The sequence below is a fragment of the Belonocnema kinseyi genome, chromosome 7 (genome assembly GCF_010883055.1).
Source record: "Belonocnema kinseyi isolate 2016_QV_RU_SX_M_011 chromosome 7, B_treatae_v1, whole genome shotgun sequence".
Classification (NCBI taxonomy): domain Eukaryota; kingdom Metazoa; phylum Arthropoda; class Insecta; order Hymenoptera; family Cynipidae; genus Belonocnema; species Belonocnema kinseyi.
The window spans coordinates 136,779,951-136,802,804 of NC_046663.1; the positions used below are offsets into that span (position 1 = coordinate 136,779,951).

Consider the following 22,854-nt stretch of genomic DNA (forward strand, 5'->3'; position numbering starts at 1 on the left):
GATAGGAGGTGAAAACGCCGAGAAAGGTGAGAACACAATAAAGGAAAGCTTGAAATTTAAAAAAGAGAGAAAGCAACATTTATTGCCACTTACAGCTTCGGCGGCAAACGGTGGCTCGTGAGTGACTACCGCCAGAACCCGTTGTGGGAAAGGGTTTCCTGCCTTCCAGCGTAGTTCCTTCAGCCAGTGAGAGAGCCATCCTCGAGGAGGTCCTCCAGTGGCCTACGGACGTCGTCTTACCTACCCGCACGCTTTCAAGAGTCGTCCGCCACCCTTGGAATCGTTTGGGTCCAATGTGTTCATTATTTAATTTATTAATTGTTTATGACAATTACTCTTATCTTAAATTGTACGCCATAATACAAAACTGCATGTAAATGAGAAGTTAATTAAGCTTAATGGCATACACTAGTTAATTGCTCTACAATGTTCTATCTATTTTCTTCATTGATTTTTCATAACAATTACTTTTGCCTTCAATTGTATGCCATAATGAAAATATGCACGTTTACGATAAGTTACTGAATTATACTTAATGGCATACATTAGTTAATAGTATTTTTCCTATTATTTATTGCTATTTCATTAATTGATTATTCATCCTAATACGCGTCTAAAATGTTTGTTACTGGTTCCTTAGCTATTTTTGTATTATAAAATTATCAAAAAACGTGAGTAATGGTTCTAAAATACTCCAAATTTTTAATCTGCAGCCGTGGCAGCCACTAATTTAAAACCGAACAAAATATCTGCTGTTAAGTATTTCAATAGTATTCAATAATTTTTACTCCTATTGTTCTAAATTATAACTTTTCGATCATATTTGAAAAATTATTAACAAATAGTAGGTTGTTGCAAAGTGTACGCCACTAATTTTTGTAACATTTACTGCGTCTAGAAAATGTAAACTATCTTCGGCATACATTAGTTAATTGTTTTTTTACATGTTTATTTACTTTTAACCCTGTATATTAACCCTTACTACAGCTTGGATTGGGATGCCATATTATTTTCGACAGAAAAGTAGTACACAAAGAATTCTTGAAGTACAAGGCATACATTCGTTAAGTGTTGTGATTTCGCGAAAATGTGAACCTCTTCAATTTTGAAAATAGCAAGTAGTATCACGCATAATCCTTGGAAAATAAGCTTATTGTACTTGTATGTATATAGAAAACGATGGTCTATCACAGTCTATCACATGTAGAAATAAATTTAATACTGTATCAATTAAGAACACGATTTAGTTGAAGCTACGTTCAGATCCTTTAATATTTTAACTACAAAAAGCTGAAGATTATTTTCTAATGTTAAAGATTTTATTGTCTTAATAAAGCAGCAGATTATAATGAGTCTTACAATAACATTAAAAACAGAACTCTTACTTTAGAAAGTTTATAAAGAACCATAGAAACATATCTACTCCATTACTAGAAACTTGATGCATTCTCTGGTAAAATTTTCCAATTGTCCCGGGTTAAAAATTTGTTATCGCTTATCTTATTCTAACTCCTCCAGAATATAGGGCTAGTGGACCTCTTCGACTTCTGTAAAAAGTACGCACCTAATCTTGGCGTCAAAAATACGCGAGCCTCACTTTGATCGCTCGCAACTTGTTGAAAAAAATTTGCAGAAAATCGTAGTCAGGTCCACGTAAAAATTTAAAGTTTCCAAAATTAAACGATATGTATATTTTTGTTTCAAGAAATTTTTGATTGGCATTAGGGTCTTATGAAAATACTTAATTATAAATTATGCATTTCTTAATTTATTAGATTGGGAAACGTTTCGATCACGGATAGGGGTCCTCCTCAGTGCCAGATATAAGATTTAAACATATAAGATTTAAATAAAATTAAAATTAAAAGTTTGGCATTTAGTATTTGGTAAAAAAAATGTGTTTTCATGCATAAACTTAGTATTTATATGTCGTGCAGTTCCTCTCTCTCACTCTGTCTCGTTCTGTCCTTCTCTCTCTCTCTCTCTCTTTCACCGCCAAGTTCCTCTCTGTGTGGTCGTCCCGTTCCGTCGCAGAAGGATGAGGTGATCGCGGGCAAGTAAATCACTTCATAATTCCACAAACACGAAAATCTCAAAAACGTCGCACAGACACACACTTGAAGTTTGAGATTAAGTTAATGGATAGAAACACAAAATTAACGATTGAGAATTTTTATAAAACAGAATTTCTGTAAATATAAAAAGGATAGTTTTCGACATAAAGAAAATTAGAGACATCCGCTCCGCTTCAAATCACGAAGAAAACTGAAACAGTATTCTCAGAGGTCCTCCAATTTTACAATTTACGGTGTTTAAAGGAACGGTGCTTTAATTATTAAAAGGGCTGTGGCCGTAATTCTACCTGAAAATTGAGATGACCGATTGCCGGTTCTCTTTAGGAGGCAACAACCGTAGTGACCACGTGTTCTCAATTTTTTTTCGCTTTACAACAGGATAGTATATTTTTGAAAGTTTTTCCACGTCGGTTCTTAAATTGTCAGCATTCTCATTACCAGAAATATGACACATTTCGAACATCAGACGTTTGCGATAGTGACATTCATTCGCAAGAATTTTCGCGTTATCAAAATCGAAAAAATGATCTTTCTCAATACTATGCTTAGTGAGTATTGTCTGCACCAATTGTCATACACAATATCGCTATTTTGCAAATTATTTCATTTATCTTTAGTGGGCCTCAGGACCGACGTAAGGTCTCTTTTGTTTCTAAACGCCGTAGTTATGTCATAATGCCCAAGAACTCTCGCAATTCGCTCAGATAGACCTTCAACATATGGAATGCTAATAAAAAGACCTAATTTCCGCGTTTTGAACTATTTCGTCAACTCTACGTTGTTCATTTAGGGCTAAAATATATAATCTGAAACTTATATTATGTCTAACAAATTTTTCCGAGTAAAAGTTGTCGCGAAGTTTGTCTTCCACTAATCGCAAATTTTCTTGATGATATGATTTATCTAAAAGAAGAATGACTCTGTCAACCTTCTCTAGCGTGAATTTAATCACAGAATGATTTAAATTAAAAACTTTTATAACCTTTTCCACTTCTTTTTCCGGAAGAGCTACTAATATGTCGTCAACATAACGGACATACAACGGTACTTAAAAATCTGTTTTCGTTAAAATACCTGTTTCCAGGTCGTCCATAACTAAATCCGCTAAAATCGGCGAAAGGGGAGAGCCCATTGGTAGTCCTCTTGTTTGAAAATAAGTTTGGTTTTTGAAATTAAAATTTGTACTATTTAGAAATAATCGAAGTCCTTCCTCAAAATCTGTCCATGGAATTTTTGTTTTTCCGGTAATATGATTTCACCTACTACGAACCGCCTCGACTGCCTTTTCTTTCGGCATATTTGTAAAGAGGGAAACCACGTCTAATGACGCGAAGACATGATTTGCTGGGATCCTGAAATTCCTCATTTTCTTCACTAAATCGAAGCTGTTAAGCACTCACGATTTAGGAGCTTCAATATTATTTGCAATGATATTTTTGACGAATGTTGCTAATTGGTAAGTAGCACTACCTACGTAAGAAACGATCGGCCTAAGTGGGGCACCTGGCTTGTGAATTTTTGGAAGGACATATAATCTCGAAGGGTTACCGTGATAAACTTTTAACTGTTTTGCAGTGAGTTCATTAATAAATTTTTTCGATTTCCATTTTTTAATTAGCTTTGTGACTTCCCTTGCAATTTTTTTGGTTGTATCCTTACTTCTTTTAACGTAAGTGTCTCGATCTGTCTGATTTTTTTCAAGGGTTGTATGATTTTTGACTTTACGGCGTAGCCCGAATTCATAACCCCACATTTATTACTCGCCAGATTAAGTCTAACGCGATCCTGATCTACCTCTGGAATTGTGTGGATATTAGACTCAACACTGGCTATTAGATCGTACACCGGTGTTTGATCTTTTTCTATTTTCACTCCATAATTTTTCCCTAGACTAGCGACTTTAGCAACATTTTCTGGTTTATCAGGATCCGATAGATTTTTGAACCTCTTATCGTTCAGTCTAGTGTTGTGAAATGTATTCCTATCAGGTTTAGCACCATTCATCAAATTATCAAATTTTTTTGGCACTCAAATTTCTGTTCTTCAAATAACCTTGAAATTTTTAAATTCTGAGAGTTGTAAAAATGGTTAATTGCATCAATCGGTAGTATCGGAGCTATTTTGATTTGCAAGAACTGAATGTACCTATTTAATTGTCGCGTTCATTTTCACAGATCATTAATCATTACGTTCATGGTGGACCTCTAGAATCTGTCAGTTAAACGTAAAAATTGTTCCGTACAACTACTGCTTTCAAAATTTAACGAATTCAAGATCAAAATTTGTGACCCTCGGTGATAAGTGCCTTTTTTAAAGTTGTTCAGTGACATCTGTACTGGTTTTTGAAAGATGTCGGATTTACTTGACCCAGTTATTAAATTTGTTTGAAGAAATTTTTCATTATAATTAAGTATTTTCATAAGACCCTAATGCCAATGAAAAATTTCTTTAAACAAATTTAATAATTGGGTCGATTAAATCCGACATCTTTCAAAAAACCAGTAAAGATGTCACTGAACAATATGTATATTGTTGTTTAAAAGAATTTTTTAAGACATCACTGATGTCGCGTACTTCTGACGGCGACTTTAGTATAGCGGGTTGTTAAGGTAAGAGGGCCCGAATTTGTTATGGCTTATCCAGACCGCTAACTTTCAATTGTACATAACTCCCGATACAGTTATCCAATTTCAACTTTTTACTAGGGTTTTGGAAAGATCTTTTAACCAGGTTTACGATAAAAAGAATCATTATACAATTAAAAAATGGTTTCACCTTGATTTATTATTTTAAAGAACATTTGGAGTTCTACTCCACACGCGGCATTTTTGATCTTTTCTTAAGTAAGCTAGAAGAAAGCTGGATCTTTTCTCTTGCAAAACATCCCAAAACGAAAAAGAGATGGAATGTATTGGTTCAGTTGTAGAACGTCCTAAGAGTACGGGTGCCTCGCGCCAACTAGTCGCAGAGCTAATCTGCGTGCTGTAGTATCTCAGTGATTCTAATAGTTGATAAAAATTATTTTTCTGTCGTGTTTTTTATTCCTAAAGATAATCATACCGCACCTGGTGAAACCCTTTTCGATTCTGTAAATACCACCGGAAAATTTCAACAGAAATAAATGTTCCAATGCAGCAAATTTTGCTGGTGATGAATTTTCGAATCCGGCTACTTTAATTGTCAACAAACTTTCTTTGTCAGAATACATTACTTTGTTCCTTATATAAATAATATGATATTTTCATATTTTTAAATCATCAGGGTTGTTCACGAATGTGTTCCTCACACACTTCACTTATACATTTCCGAGCGCTTCTCCTCTCACGCTCGTTGATTTGAAAATTCACTTGAACTGTGATAATAAAGAATTATGGAGAGTAGATGGTTTTCAAGTTAGCTCAACAATCATAAAATATACAACTATTTTTAATGGAAGCATTTGGTCAATTATGGAAACCAGCGCAGGCTTTCAGTCCTATTCCTCATTTTCCAATTTTCCATTGGTTTATAGCCAAATTCACTATAGTATTTAAAACAAATATTTATTTTAACATATCTTTCTCATCGAGTCATAAACTATATACAATAAGTATTACATCATCTGAGAATAAAGCTAAGATATATTGTGGCTTATGACCTTCTGGAACTGGACGATATACATGTATTTGAATCAATAAGTCTTCAAAGGTATAAGGATTTTTATGTGTAGAGCTTACGGCGAATCTGCGGCTGTTTTATATTACAACAATATGGCATCTATACATCAGGCGTTAGGTAAACCGAACTTAGCTTGCTTTTATTTGCAAAAAGCTTTGGAGCAGAATAAGAAGGCTACGGAAAACTTACAGATAGACGAAAAAGGTACTGTTTATACAAATTCTTTCTTATAATTTACAAATTCTAATAGAATGCTTTTCGAAATTTTTTGGTTTAGGACGACATGGACAACGTGCGTTCAGGGCTTTTCTAATCTTGTTAATCTTAGGTTATTTTTTTTTTTTTTGAAAAATTATAACAGTGTGACATCTATTTATTCATTTTACATTATATATTTTTTAAATATAAAAAAAGAACACAGCTTATACTCTCTTAAACTGAACCAGTGAAATTGTCACTGTTTAAATCAGTATTTTGCATTGTCACTGGTGAATTAGTGATTTTTCAACTTTGACTGGGTGCACACGTAATTGACTTAATTAAAACAGCGTTACTGAAGATATCAGTCACGCCAAGTAATAGATTTAATCAGTGATATAGCGTTCCACGCGGGCGAGCAATGAACTTCCAGTCTTCTTTGCATTTCTCGAGTGAAAACGAACCTTGTTGTGTACTTGTGTTTGTGTTATAAATATTTGGCGCCTGGCTGCAATAAGCAGGGGATATAATATCGCAACAAATTATATCCCATTATATTGCAGCCCGGCCTACAGTTATTATTGTAGGTGCAAATTGTGGTTTTTAAAATATAATCGGGATAAAAGGAAACAAGAATATCAAGAAATTTGAAATCCTACTACAGGGCTCACGTCCCTGATGCTTTGAATTTCGCTCTTTTTCAAGTCAGAATAGAAAAAGGGAATTGAGAAATCAAGGTTTCAAAATAACCTAACTTGCTGTGAAGTTAATCTGACTCCCGCATGTCTATTGTCTGCCAATACCGGAATATGGTTTTCGATTTTATTATTTATTTAAACTCGGACTGCGACGAAGTAATGGAAAGAGTAGGTAGGATCAGTAGGAGAACGATCAGCAGGAGAAGGCACTGCTTTTGGCCGCAGAACACCTGTGGGCAAGCACTTGATCGTATTTTGCAAAATTGCACTTCTCACGCCCGATAGATGTTCTTCAGCGGCACTAGTTCCAATAATTTGCTGATGCGGCATTTCGAATCCACTCATTTACAAAATTTAATGAACTTACATTTTTCGCAACCACTGATATTTTTTATTTAAAGACGCTGGTTTTTTCTTTCTTCGTCCTTTGTTTCAAATTCCTCATTTTTGCGTCTTTAATCTTTTATTCTTATTTGTAAAAGTTCTTTCATTATTTCTAATTACCCTTTTTTCTTTTTGGTTGTCGTTATGTTGTTGCATAAATATGATGTAGGAAGTGTCAGTCTGTGAGCGTGTGTGTAAACACTAGCGTATAAACAGCTTAGCGCCTAGAGAGTGTGTGTATGCGTGTGTCGATCCCGTGTGCCTCACACATGATAGCGTCACATCATGTTGTCCATAATTGTTTTTATGGTTTCTTATGTCTAGCTTAATTATAAATTTTTATTGTGTAGATAAACCAATGCATAGAACTACTGTAAGGATGAGCGGTTGGCTTGCTTTGACTTTTTGTTTTGACAGTTAGTACCAGGTAAATAAAAACAGTATACGAGTAATGCTGAACGGCATATTCACGTAATTTTACAAAAGAATCTCAAATTAAAAGCTTTATCTTATATAGAATTATTCATTTTCAAACGCTAAACAAAAACCGATGGCAGTAGTTGGGTGATTGTCTGGACTAGTCGAGATCTCGATCGTTACTCATGAACAGGCGCGATTAGCAGTCGGTTTGTTATCTGTTCGGGATTCACGCTTAGTTGTGTGTTCAATGCGTTCAACTGCTGCCAAATGAGAGGTTTGATGTCGATGCTGGATACGGGTACTCCATGCTATTGAATGTCAATATCCAAACTAGTTTGTCGGTAACCGGCTTGTGTTCAGTACTTTTGGTTCTCTACAGTTTCATACCTCCCTAACCAAACTTCCAGGCGAATGTGAGCGGTTCTAATAAAAAATCAGACTGTAGACAGTAGAAGATGTAGGCACACCACAGGGTTGAGTCCGTCAGACGTATTAGAACTGGAGTAATTAGGAGTTTATGTTGGGACGTAAGCTGAATGGTTTAATGTTAGGCAATCTTCTGTGTAAAGGTCAATTCCTATATGTAAAACCCCAATAAAGGTATACTTAGAGTAAAAATTGCATATAATCTAATATTAGAGGTAACAATTTTTGTTTACCCATTTGTCATTTTAACTTAAATTAAATCGAGTAAAATTTTCTACTCTATATATTTTAATAATAATTGACGTAGACTAATTAATATAAAATACTAGATTAAGGTACATTCCGAAATCGTTGCGACATTAGAACACATTCATAAGATCAAAATTGTTCCTGCGTAAGAATTCACTACAAACTGAAGGTCGAGTGACTAACTGCGTATAACAAGCTCATTTTTTTTTTTAGCTAAAGCAGGTATCAAACCGAAAAATTAAACCAAAGTGGGTATTAATCAATGAAAGCTACCTATTTTGATTGATCTCAGGCGCTGGCTTTTTATTTTGGTGGACGAGAGCCAAACTATGGTATTTCTGATCAAATTTAAATTTTATGAGAAAAATGAGTTTTTAGCACACGCCTTGAGAAATTATGAAGATTTTATACATGAAGGGTTGACAATATCTTTTGGAAATGTTATAGATCCCATTAAGTGCAATAGGTATCCAACTTTCAATGATCGTAACTGTAAAAATATTCAGTCCTTAGTGAAAGCTCAAGCAGTTACACTAAAAAATGCATATCAGCAGCAAGAGGGAAATCTTGATGTGTTTTTGAAAAATCGAAAATCAAGCGTGCCTTCCTACTTCCTGTGTTTACTACCTGCCTAAAACATGCAACAAAGATGATCTTCTAAAGTGCTACCTTCAAATAATTGTATCTGCGTTACTTTAACCGCATGTGATCAGTATGTTCCTTGATGGATCAATGTTGATACATCTGCTACACAAAAGAAACTTAAAAAAATGTAAAGAGTAAATAAACACTGTATTCATACTGAGAACATGAAAGATTTCCAAAGAGAGATTCTTGGTTCGTTTAAATAAAAACATTCCTGATACCTGAGCTTGCATGGAAAGGCTTCTCGTAATTTTATGTTACAGAACGAGTCAAATAATAAATGTAGGCGAAGCATGGAAGGTATTGTTTATTAACAAGAAAAAAGCAATGTAGACGACGCCACCCACCTTTGATTATTTTATTCCGCATATGAAGAGAACCGTCTACCAAGGAATAATTGTTTGGGAACAAGCTTTAAAGCAGCACATGGATCTCCTAAATCAAGAAAATTGGGGTTGGAAGCTTTTATAGTTTCTATTGAAACCCAAATGGACGACATTGCACCTGATTTCAGAATCCGAAAATTTAAACAGCTGCAGTTGCAAAATGGGATGTTCAAGAAGGTTTTATTGTTTAAAGGTTGAATTAAGGTGTACAGCTCTTTGTGCTTTGGATATTGATGCCCAAGGTCAGTAGAATTGTGTATGCATAGTGGCTTATATTGTATAAAAGAATTGTGTACTTTATAGTTTCGAATTTTTCGAATTTTTTTGATCTAAATTAAATGAAAATTAATCGATTTGAGCTGCACAAAATAGTTTATGTTTAAGAAAAATGAAAACCGAAAATGCGACGATTAGTTATCAACTAAAAATTTATTTTTCTTAAAAACTATTAATTTTACAGAAATATGTATTCTATATAAAGTATGTGTTTTTCGCTCCCTGCAAGTGATAATTGATTGGCTTCAATACTTAAATGATGAATCAAGGTATCCTGAACATGTCTACAAAAGCTTATTTTTTATTCATAAAATGCAAAGTTAAAACACTTGTAACTTGATTGACTTTCTGATTCTTTAGTCAAGCTAATCTCATGCATAGAAGTGTGGGAGAGGCTGTATTTTAAGGTTGAAAGGGTTATGAAAAAGTAGGAATTGCTAATTTGAAGGTTAGTTGCCGAACACTGGAAAAGTGAGAGTCTGGCAGAGGGCAGCAGGTAGACAACAGCATCGGTTCTGAGGGTCTCGTAGCAGCTAGCGAAACAAGGAGGGGTAAGGGTTATGATGGAGCTAGTACCGAAGATTGTCAGGTTCAGTTGGCTGCGACAGGGATGCTGAGCATCAGATGGATGAAGGGATGAAGAGGGGAATAAGCAGGGAGATAAAAAGTTGCGGAAAAAGTTTTTAAACCAATTTTCCACTAGAGAGAAATCAGGCAAAAGGGAAAGTTGATCTAGAGAACCTGGAGAGTCTTATTAAAGGGTTTAGACAGAAAAACGAACGCAAAGGCGAGGGGAGGCGGGAGAACATAAGGAAAACTAAAGAGAAGTGGGAAGAATCGGGCCTGGTGTGGCGGCAAGAAAAATGTAAGGTTTGGAAACAGTTGGAGGATATCGAGAAAAAGGAAATGATTAGTGAGAAAGATAAAATCCGATATGGAAAACTTGGAAGATAGGAAGCATGGATTGTGAAAGACAGAATGTGGGTAAATGGGAATGTGTGAATATGGGATGAGCAGAAAGAAAATTTGAGGGAAGTCATTCGAGAAGACAGGGGAAGAAGCGGATAATATTAATAGAAGAGAGGAGGTAATGGAAACAGTGTAGAGAGGAGAGAAAGAAGGAGGAGCAAAGTGTTTCCACAAAAGTAGGAGGGATGCGCAAATATGAAAGAAGGAATAAAGAAAAGTAGTGAAAGTAGCGTTTTGCAACGTGTCAAGGCTAATGAATAAAGATTAGGGGTTCTGGGAAGAGGTGAGAAATGGGATGTAGTGATGTTGAGTGAAATTTGGATAGAGGAGAATGATTGTTTGCGAGTCAAGAGAAAGTTACCTAATGGGGATATGTGGCAGATGCAAGAGGCAAAGAAAGAGAAAGTAAGTGAAGAAAGAGAGAGGGCATGGTGTCAGGACTGAGGAATGAATTGGTAGGAAAAGAGAGAACAGAAATGGAATTTGAGAAAACGGATGGATTAGTGACGAGAATGGTGAAGATAGGAAGAATAAAGGTTTAAGATAGTTTGCGTTTGAAGGAGAAGGGAAAAAGAAGAAGTTTGGAACATGATTTCGAAATGAGTAACAAAAAGGGATGACGAATTGGTGTTGATAGGAGGTGATCTGAATGCTTGGACGGGGGAACAGGGGAGAGCACTATGGGATGAAGAGAATGACACCTTTAGGAGAAAATAGAAACACAAACAGGTGGACCAGGAGGGTAGGACTCTGTTGGAATTTAGTATGTTCAGTATGTTCAGAACGCTGATAGGGATGAAGAAGTTCAGATTACGTTTGCAGGAAAAAGAAAAATTTGCAGAAAAATGTGATGATTGAAGATGTGGGAGGCGTGAATGAGATGTTTTTTAAGATACGGGGACGCGTAGAGAAGGTAGTTGAAAAAATACGGCCACGTGAGGAAGACGGAAGGGGGAAAAGAGGATGGCGGGATGTAGAATGTGTAGATAATAAAGAGCGTATGAAGTTATCGTTAAAGAATTGAAAAAAACAGATATAGAAAGGAGTATATTAAAAGCAAAAGCAAATACGAAAAATTTCTTGATGTAAAAAGACTGGAGGAGAAGGCCAGGTACATGGATGAGGATGTAATGGATGGAAAGGAATCAATGAAGAGAGAAGTATGGATGGGTGGACGGTATATTTCATGAAACTGTTAGGAGGAGCGGATAGCGAACTAAAGGTAGAAGGTAGTGAGATAAAAGAGAGACGTGGAAGGTGTTAATGTGGTGACTGGAGAGCAGGCGAATCAAGCTCAAGAGAGAAAGTAGTCCACATAATTAAACAGGGTTTAGGAAGGGGGTGGGGACAGTGGATAATATTTTTGTTTTGTATTATCTATTTAATAGGAACCCGGGACAGAAAAAATGAAAGCTAGTCGTTTTTTAATAGATTTTAAGGCAGCTTTTGACTCGAAGACAAGGGTGAGGATCGGGGAACAGAAAGGAGAGGACTTCTGGAAATAAGCGAATATACTCGTTAGCGTACTCGAACGATGTGGTGCTTTTGACAGAGAATGAAAGTGGAATGAACTTGCTAATGAAAGGATTCGAAGACTATGTGAGAGAGAAAGTCCTGACCGTGAATTTAATGAAAACAAAGATCGTTTGTTTCATAAAGAGAAAGAATTATGTAAAGTATATATGGATGGTAAATAGAACTGTGTAAATGGTAGAGGAATTTTGTTATTTATGATTCTGGATCGAAGCGTGAGGGGGACATGATCTGCAGGTGAAAAAATGGTGGAGAATGCGTGTCAGGCGATGGGTCAAGTTTAGGTGATTAAAAAAAGACGATTCAAAGAGGACTGGAAGGTGAGAGTATGGCTGTTTGATTCACTGATATGGTCACTTTTGTATTATGAAGTGGAGATTTGGGGGTGGAAGGAGTACAAAAAGGTAAAAAGCATGCTAGAGATATTTCTGAGATGGGTTATGGGAGTGAGCTGGAACGTCCCAGGTTATATGCTTTGAGAAGAAACAGGAGAGAGAAATTGGTAATAAGGCAGAGAAAAAGGGTTTGGAATTTCGAGCAGAAACTTAAAAGTGGTAAGGGTAGCAAAGTTGCTCAAGTATGCCTGGCAGGAAACACTAAATAGAGAGAGAAGAGGAAACACGGGACATTTAAGATGGGAGCAGGAGAGATGGCAAGTTAGGTAATGAAAAGTAGCAAAAGATTCTGGAGTCGAAATACAATAAATAGTATAGATTGATTAAGATGGAAGAGGTTCCAGAATATTTAGGGAAGTTGAAAACGGGGTACAGGGTGTTACTTTACAGAATGGGAGAAGAAGTGAATGGGTGTAAATATCTGATTAGTGAAGAAATTAAAATATGTAGGTTTTGTGGTTATGAAAGGAAAACTTGGGAGCATGTGTTTGAGAAATATGCAGGGGAAGAGGAAGGAGGAAAGAGCGTGGACAAGGGGAAAAGTGGATAAAGGGTTTAGAAGAGGAAATTGAAGAGAGAATACATGGTGTAGGTACAAATCAAAATAAATTCAAAAGAAGATTGTATAAGGAAAATTAGTGTTGTGTGTCTTGGAAAAACTTGAAGAGTAATGGTAAGAGGAAATGAAAGCTCTGGAAGGTCACGCCCTCTTGTAATATAAGATAATATGTAAGAGCTAGTGAATAATAAGTAGGCGAAGCGATTATGGGTTAAGTTAAGTATAAGGCATAATAGTTACGTGAAATTGTAAAAGATATAAAAGGAACGCAGCCCTCAAACACGTAAAAACGAGCGTAATAAAGTACATACAGTTACTTAGTTTTATGTATAGAGCATGTTTTTAGGTTGATTTTTTAGAGATAGAGGTTGTTCTTTATAAATCAAGTGAAAGGTGATTCAAGAGCTCTAAATGAGCTCTTAATTTGGCATTTTGGTACTAAATGAGCTCTAAATGATCTTTTAATTCTGGTGTAGGGCCCACAATGATTAGGTACCATCCGAGAAAAGGAAAAATTGCTGATATACTTAATTTTCAGTTTGATGTAAAATTATTTTACAGGCTTATTTTCGAGCGTTATAGATGGGTTTTGAAAAAGTGTTTAATGTTTTCGGACAGCTATAAATATTTTAATCAGTTTCTATACTTTTTCTTGCACTTAATCAGTTCTTCTGGTATCGGGTTAGTTTTTCATTTTTGAGGGATGGATTTGGAAAGTCGATTTCGGGGGTGCTTGATACCTACAAAAAGGCCGATATTTTATTATATTCTTTTATCTTTAAAGCATATTTATTTTTTAGGGTAGATTCTCAGTAATAAAGTTTGTTTTTGATAAATTAGTACGAGGGCTATGAAAGAGCACTATATGATCCCTCAATAACTGAGAATGAAAAAAGTGGATGCAAAAAGTATTTCTATTACGGTACTGCTAGCTTGGCGTATATATGTCAATACCAAGCATTTCTTTCAATCAAGAGCCCTAAATTTGTATTATTGGTATGTTTAGAACATTTATTTTGCGGTTTTTTGAGAGCATGAAAAGAGTCCTCACTTCTGATGTGCTTACTTAGATATTTACAGAATATTTGTTGATAAGGGTAGTTTTTCAATGATAGAAGTCGTTGTTTTTGATAAATTAATTGTTGAGCTACGTAAGAGCTCTAAATAAGCCTTCGATTTATCTGAAAGAAAAAAGTTAATGAAACAAATATATATCTACCATGGAACTGTTGGCTTCACATAAAGCTGTTAGTACAATGTATTTTTGTTTAAATTGAGAGTCCTATATTTTTCTTTTGGGTACTCAATAAGTCCTCAATTCTGTTACGTACCGTTGAAATTATTATGGATTTAATTGAAAATTGTTCATCGTCTTTATCTTATCAACATTTTGGTATTTGGTATTTGGTACTCGGAGGCTTCACAAACTGCCGAATTTTAATTTTATATGAAATCCGTTTTTATTACTGGGTTTGTTATTACTACTCTCAAAGTTAGAGCGCTATTTCTATAGCCGAGCTTAATTCTGGGGGTATAAATTTAAGAACAGACAAAGGTTGATTATTAAATAAGATGCAATATTTTGGGGGGAAAGTTTTAAATTATTTGGTGCCGATTTTTGATAATCAAGATTTTATTTTGCTAGGGAAATATGTCATTTTCTGACCATCATTCACTACGGATGTACGGTCAAATTAATAGAACGCATCATGTAATGTTGTCATCAATTTAAAGGTTTCAAGTAACGTTTTCGTACGACTTAAATTTTTACAATAAAATTGATGAATCGAGTAAACTCATTTTTAGTCATAGTTATGAGTAAACTTTTATATTTTCCTGTATAGGATCGATAATAAGACGTATTTGCGACATTAAATTTCACCTAGGCAGTGAGATGCTGACTCGGCAGTTTTATTGGGATACCCAGGTTACGAGGTAGGCTTTTACAAACAAGACATGTAACAATTCTGACCTAGGTCAAACGTAGTTTAGGCATAGTGACACTATCAGGCTTATCCACATTAATTAACGGACAATCTGTGGTCGGGTGATTCGACGCAGACGTAAAATCGCATGCAATGCTATACAATGCTGTTAGGGTACCACCTGATACCTGACGGCTTAGCAAATCTTTTTGTTGTCTTGAGCATGCATATGAAAGCTATAGATTTTAAGGAGCCATTCATTATGAAGCCTGGGAAAATGACATTTAATAATTAACTTTATTATAAAATTATTAACAATTTGCAAGGTGGAACGCAAATGAATTTCTGAGAACAAAATTTTCAAAACAAAAAAAGTGTAGGCTAAATATCTATTTAATACCCAGATACTTTTTTGTTCTACTATGTGGCACGGCGCACATGGGTTTAAGGAACCTGTGCTGGTAATCATAAGCCTAAAAATTTTACGTCATATCTTATTCAGCCTAACGGTATTAGTTACAGTGCCCGGTTAGCACCTTGACGACGCCATCTCAAGGTCACGCCGATGAGTGAGGTCAACCAAAATGGGTAGCTTTCTTTCATTTGATACCCACTTTACTTTTAAGAATAGAATTAGCTTTTTATACACAATTAGTCACTTTTTTAAATGCTAGACGACTTTTTGCCGATCAGTCATACGCCTATTGCCAGTATCGAAACTGTGCGTGTATTCTGTGTACACTTTTACTACATAACATGCCGCCCAACAGCGTGGCTGGCGCTTGTATCATGCGTTAATATTAATACCCGACCCTGCCGGTCCCGAATCTTATAAAAAAGATTATCTTTCATTTAGTTTATTATATTGTAAAGGACTCATAACTTGATCATGCTTTAATTCATGGGTTTGATTATTAAAATATTTTTTCAGATACTTCATCTTCTCAACCACTGTGTACACTTGGAGGAAATAAACATTATGAGTTAGTATATAGTTTAGGAATATGTTATTTGTACGCTGGACAACATATTAAAGCATTTGACTGCTTAACGGAAGCAGCTCAAATCTTACAAAACAGTCCTAGGCTTTGGTTAAGAATGGCTGAATGTTGTATTTTTAACTACAATCCGGTAAGCTATTACGCATTTATTTTTGCGTTTTTTCGTTTCCATATATGCATTTTATTATCTACAGTAGGGCGCAATGTAATTGAAAAAAAAAATTATTTGGCGGGGATGGGAAAGTTGTTGATTGGGTTCAAAATGACCGCCCAGAAGTTTCTTTCGGAAAAATTCTTATCTCACCCATGCTGATGTTATATATGATAATGTAGAAAAATCACACAATTATTATTATTTGTGTTAGAAAATAGTATATTGTGCTACGAGTGGAGAAAATGGTCCATTGTGAACGAGCATATATTTGCCGCGCTCGCTCCGTTCGCGCTGTAAGAATGTCGGTTCACGATCGAGTCACTAATGTATATTCACTTTGTTGCAAAGCGCCCACCTAAGTTTTAAGTGGCACCTCGTGAAGATACATGCAATCACACGTTTACGACAAAGCATCACTTTCTTTTGCTGTTTGACGTACTTTTTCCCACTTGTTAGGAGACTTTTCCTCACTAGTGGAAAAACATGCTATTTTTTAACGCTTACGTCATCGATTGAGAAATCGCTCATTTTGTCCACTATTTTCAGTGGTAAAGTCATTTTTTTCGCGTAGGTGTTGGACAAAAAATATTTTTGAGGCAGAAATTTGTAGAAAAAGTGATATGCCTGCAAATGTATTCGTAACTGTACAGTGTATACCTTGTCAAAACATTTCTTATGGTCCCAAAATGAACTGAAGGTTGCAAAAAATGATACAAATTTTATTTCGCTATTTTTAACAGCTATCGTACGTTTGGCGACTGGAAGATTTTACTATGAAAGAATGTAATCAATCGAAATTATGATCATTTTCTGCAATGTAAAATTGAAAAAAGTGTAAAAGAATCGGTTTCTTCACTGTTAAAACAGTTGCGTCTTTTTTTCTATGTGATTGCATTTCCTACAGTACTATGAGTTGTATTGTGGCATTTTTTAAACCAAGATCAACATCTGAGAATTACGAAAATTTTATTGTTAATGACAAAAATAATATTTTTAGCAAAACACCCACATCGAGAATAATATTAGCACATGCGCACTTTGAAACACTTCTATTTTGCGATTCGATGCAATGGACGCACATATATACTTTAGAGATAAGTAACTTTGTACTCCAATACAATAAAACTATTCTTAAAATTATTTTAAAAAGTTATAAACGATCCTATAATAAGCCGTCCTATTAAATAAGATTTTATTTAGATGTTTTGGCGCAGAATGAAATTTTTAATGCCGAAAAAAGATTTTAATTTGATTTTTTTTTCGAAGAAGTTTCAGTACTATCTTGATTTTGTTTATTTATTAGAACACCAAAAATAGTTTGTTTTTTTCGAATTCATTTCACAAATATAAGTAAATAAAAATAAATAAAAATAAAAGATCCATTTTGTTATAATCACATCTTTTTTTTAATTTTGCTTTTTAGAGAAGCCCTAGAAAAATGTGAAATAACATACCCTTTCTAGAAAATGTCACAAAGGACATCTCTTCACTAGTTTTTCTTACTAACTACCGAAAACCCAACACGAGGAGGTTGCTGCGTTCTGAGTCTTAATCTAGAATCATCCTATCCATCCAACCATGCAAGTGTAATCTAATTAAGCTATTACTTCTAAGCCACAGCTGGCTTAGGTTTTTCTTTTTCGAGCTCCCGCGCTTTCGAAATCCAGAAGTTCCTATCTCTGTTACTGATTGTGTCTTAGCAGTTTCTCTGACTTTCAGAATAAGATTTCGGGCCTCCACCCGCACTTCCAGTCTTTTATTAGTGATTATCGACAAAATAATGTTTTCCGGGTAGCCAGAAAAGGAATTTTTTGTATTCACTTATCTACTACTGCGATGGAGTTTTGCACTTTATCGCAAACCACATTGGGGTGTATACTTTACAAAAAAAGAAATTCAGGGCTATCAATGTTGAAGAAGGGTATTCAGTACAAACGGAGAGCCTCAAAACGCGGTTGGCTGTAATAAGAAATCTTGCATTGTTCAATAATCCTGGCACAAGATCGGACAAATTTTCTGGGCATTTTCCTATGACTATAGCCTTTTATATCTCAGATCTGTTAGGTTATCACAACCACTTTATCATATTAAGTTTTTTAATATTGCATAATTTAGTTCTATTTTTGTCCTAATTTTGTGCTGCATTAAAAAATGTTTTGCTGTTTTATTTTTTGAAAAAACGTCTGGTCGTTCTGGCTTAACGTTAAACTGGCACGACTACACATGAAATAATGTAAATTTCCTATTTTTAAATATTGCATAATTAAGTGCTAATGTTGTACTAAATTTGTACCATATTTAAAATTGTTTTGTTTTTTAATTTTTTTGAAAAAGTTACTGATTTTCCTTGGCCGAACGTCAAGGTGACACGACCACTAATTAAGTAAAGCAAAATTCCCATTTTTTATTATTGCATAATTTAGTGCTGATTTTATACCAAATTTAACAATTGTGTGATTTTTTATTTTTTTGATACTGAACAAATTGTAGTGCCAATATGACATAAGTTGATGCTAAGCTAATATACTGTTAAGTTACATAAAGAAGAATGCTCAAAAACCAACCCCAACAGCTGAAAACCTAACCTCAGGAGAAAAGTAAGAACTTAACGCGAAAGTACTTAAAAGTAACAAAAAATTAAGCAAAAGAGGCAAAAGTTAAAGGCCTGACTTAAAATTGATTCAGTCACCAAATGAAACTTACAGGCAGGAAATAATGCTTCATCAAGCGGAACTTAACTAAAAAAATATTAAATTTGAACACCTGAAATATCCGTTTATGCGAATACTGTTAAAATTTATTTTAAAACATGCCCAGTTTTTTAACAAAATCCAATACTTCATTATATATCAATTTTATTTTCTTCGAGTTATTGTTTATTATTAAACCCGTTGTTTTTTTATATTGTTTGAAAAATTCAAAAAAAACTTTCTTGTAGCAAGAAAATTATTTTAAATTAACAATAACGCCGGCTGTAAATTTTGAAGAAATTTGTCTAATTAAAATTTGAAAGGAAAATTAATTAAAATTGGCTAGGCTCTTCGAAAATAAATGGAATGTTAGATGCGAATTGTATAATGAATTAAAATAAATTAAGAGTACTTAACTTTTCCCACGCACTATACTAATAAACGAAAAGGGATAATATCAAGAAATAACAACTTCAATTTAATTCAGGGACTCTGAAGTAGGAATTCAAATCGATATCATTTGCGATGTCATTCATCTATAAATTTAGCAACAAGATGAAATATAAACGCCTGAATCAATCAAGGTACAATATCAATTTGTAGAGAACAACCCTTTTTGAAAACTTGAATTGTATGCTTGAGTGATCGAATATTTGAAAACAGTGCGGTGGAGGCATCGACATATAGAAATAGAACGGTAATGCTGTGGGGAGAACGGTTATGGGCTCTAGAGAGAGAAAAACATATGAGACGTAGACCTATCTCTTTCTAGATAAATCTGATTGGTCGAGAATATTTTCGTTGGGTGAAGTTTGGCGCAGCACAGGGCCGTGCTTTGTGTCTCGAGTGCCCCAATAATATGGCGTTCATCGCACTTTTCAGAATTGATATTTTTAATGTTATAGAAATATTGTTTAAATTTTTGACAATTATTACATTATTTTTGAAATCACAAAACGATTATTATTGTAGCATTTTCAATCCAATTTCAAGAAGAATTAAAGATTACCAAGTTTTTAAAATAATCTATCTGAAACAGGTTATTTTACGTGAATGTTCTTTAAAATTCAATTTATTATAACTGTAAATTTCTAATGTATTGTTTATCTCTTTTTTAAGTAACCGTACAGAATATTTAGGCAATACCCGCGGCCACCAATTTACTTGACAGAGTCCTGATACAGATAAAGGCAGGTCTAAGTCTCATATGTTTTCTCTCTCTCTAGAGCCCATTTCAGTTCTGCCCAAAGCGTTACCGGTCCATTTCTATATGTGGATGGGTGGAGGAGCACCAATCGGGCGAGAGAATTGCAATTTGGCAAAATATGACCGAGTGCTCGCCCACAGATGTTCGACGACCAAAAGCAATGCTTCTCCCACCCGCTAAATCAGAAGTAGCGATTATAATTGAAGTGCATTTGGTAATTAATCTATAACTTGATCGCTTCATAAACACAACGGGTTTTCCCTTAACTCCATCGCTTCGCACAAGAAACATTCCGTCGGATTTAACTTCGAGTGTGTTTTCGTCAAACCTTTTAATTTTTTTTAAACCTCGGTTCGGACGTTAAATTAAAATTACAAGATTCCAAAAGAAGTAACCAGTTTAATCCGTTCGCGATATTAGTTTTCCCTTTCTTTCTCTTTTATTCACTAATATTTGGTCCTGAGTAAAAATAAATTAAAAACGGACAAATAAAAGAGCGAGTCAGTTTAACAGTCGGTTCTGGCCATTACAAATAAAAAATTACAAATTAAAAATTGAACGCGGGAAGTAAGTACCCATCGGAGGACGGGGAGAAAGCCTACGCGATTTAGATTCTTATCCGTATACCGGTTCTCCAAATTTCACTTATCTTGGGAAACTAGCTGAATTGAAAAAATAGTGAAGTGAAAAGACAATAAAACAATACTAAAAGTAGAATTTATCCGAGTTCTGCCTCCCTTTTTTATTATAAATAAAAACGGGAGTAGTTATAAAATTAAACCATTGAATGAAGATTCTTTCTGAATGCAGTAATTAGTATTGTACCTGTATCGTTAACACATACACATACATCATAACAACACATTGTATAAAATTAATATATTCTGTCTGTCTTATATATTATATAAAAATATTCATGAACAAATAAATTTGTTATAACCTGATTTTAATAACACAAATTGGGCTCACATGATTTTACCCAATCAACAAAATCCAAGCATTAAAAACCTCCTAAGCAACAAATTATAAAAATCTTGAAATAATAAGATAGACCCATAAATTATCAATATCCTTGAAAAAGGGAATTATTATATTTTGAAGACTTCGATGAATTTACTATTTATTGAGTAAATATTAACTTTCTCAGTAAATAAAAATTCCCGAACATAACAAATTATTTGGTGGCAGCTCTGGAATCCTTTTTCAGTAATTATTGCTTCCTTTTGGTTGAAAACAGACAAATTTTAAAATTTTCTTCAATTAACAATAAAAATTTGAGGTTGAATACAGGCCTAAAATGGGCCGATTCCAACCCCACTTTTAGTTAATTCTAAAGCAGAATTTAGAATTGATTATTTTATTGTTTAAATAAAAGGGGACTTCTATATTTCCTGTCAAAAACTCGTTCACATGAAACTACTGAAGGGTGATTTATTGAGCGTGATGTTAAGAAAACTCCCATTCGAAAAACTATAGAATTCTGAACAAATTTTGAATCGATTGAAATGATTTAGAACGTGCAATTTTTTAACTGATTAAATATCACGCTCTTTTAAAGTTGAATTTTAAACAAAATGTTTTAAACCTCTGTATCACCCATGCCGTGTAAAAACAATACCCGCGAATCAAAACTTTGCGGGAGTAGAAAGGTTCGAGCACGATACGAACGTGCCATTGCTCGCGCACATTTAAATTCAGTGCGGGAATTGATCGTAGTACCAGCTGAAAAACCAATTTCAATTCCGGTCTCTGCACCTGTTGCAGAAACCGTACGAATTTTCAAGGAGCTTTTAGACCAAATGGAGAAATTAATAGGATCCGTTTAATTTCTGAAAAAGAAAGGGGCATATTTTTTTAGTAGAAACTATTCTGTCATTTTCATAAATTAAAGCACTTATATACTGAAACCACTATAAAATGAATTCCTATTATAATAGAGAACTATCCACCTAATAGTGCTATGGTACGGAAAAGGAAGCATCGTGCGAGAATGCAACGCGAATGAAAACTGAATTAACAAGTCTATTGAAAAAAAACGAAAAATTTATGTGACCTCATCCTCGAAAAGGCTGAAAAAATAGTTATATCCAACGTTAGTCGAACAAATAGCAACCTTTACAGGTCGGCCTTGAGAAATTTTAATTAAAGATCTGCTATAGAAAAAGTTTTAAGGTAAAAAAAAGCGAAGGAAGATATATCGAAAAGAAACTATAGAATACGAGTTCACTGTAGCGAACTGTTCGACTTTTTTTGTACATATATAGCTGCATATGCTGAATTATCAGCCATAGGGATCAAAAATATCCAACCTTAACTTAGTAAACGAATTTATCGGATTGTCAAAGACAGTAAAATATGACTAACGGTGACCACGATAATGTGCCAGACAACCCTAACCAAGACCAACGAAACGGGGGAAACACAGGTTCCCCTAATGGCAATGCGAACCGTGTTCTTCACTTACAACTTGACCTTAACGCTTCATCGGCGGCAGAAATGTATAGTACGCAAGCTGACATATGATTTCAGCCGAAAACGAAAACTAATAAACAGGAACCTAGTTTAATTTCAAGAGCGGATAATGTTGCGATGCGAATGGCGCAGTCCATTTCCGACACTCTATTTAATCAGCAAGCCGCTAGTAACATCCCCTCGTATGACGGTAGAAACATCCCTGTAAGGGATTTGATACAAAATATAGTAAATGCAGCAACTTACGTTTCCCTGTCTTGCGAATCATCCCTCATCACGGCCGCATTAGGAAAGTTAAAAGATCCTGCTAGGGAATTTACTAGAAATAAACATTTCTCAAAAATCACTGATATAATCGCATAGGTTTCGATTTCTTGCAAGATCGATTCGAACCAGGAAAAGCTTTCGAGTATTATTTTAATGGAATATATCATTTAGTAATAAAAAAAAATCTGTCAATGAATAGCATGATCGACTGCTCTCTTATATAGGAAGTACGAAAGCCGCGCTCGAAGCAGCCCACATTCACGTTTTC

At 34.6% G+C, this 22,854-nt stretch overlaps 1 protein-coding gene across 6 annotated transcripts in view; it reads left to right on the top strand.

The window, feature by feature from the left end:
- Window positions 1-22,854, top strand: part of LOC117176015 (CCR4-NOT transcription complex subunit 10) — a 266,901-nt gene that overhangs the window by 172,410 nt on the left and 71,637 nt on the right. For 5 of the 6 annotated variants that reach the window (XM_033365963.1, XM_033365960.1, XM_033365962.1 and 2 more), the window contains 2 exons: window positions 5,785-5,936; window positions 15,727-15,926. In XM_033365963.1, coding sequence (XP_033221854.1) covers window positions 5,785-5,936; window positions 15,727-15,926 — 352 coding nt within the window. The remainder of the gene's footprint in view (window positions 1-5,784; window positions 5,937-15,726; window positions 15,927-22,854) is intronic. The other variant, XM_033365966.1, reaches the window with a different exon arrangement.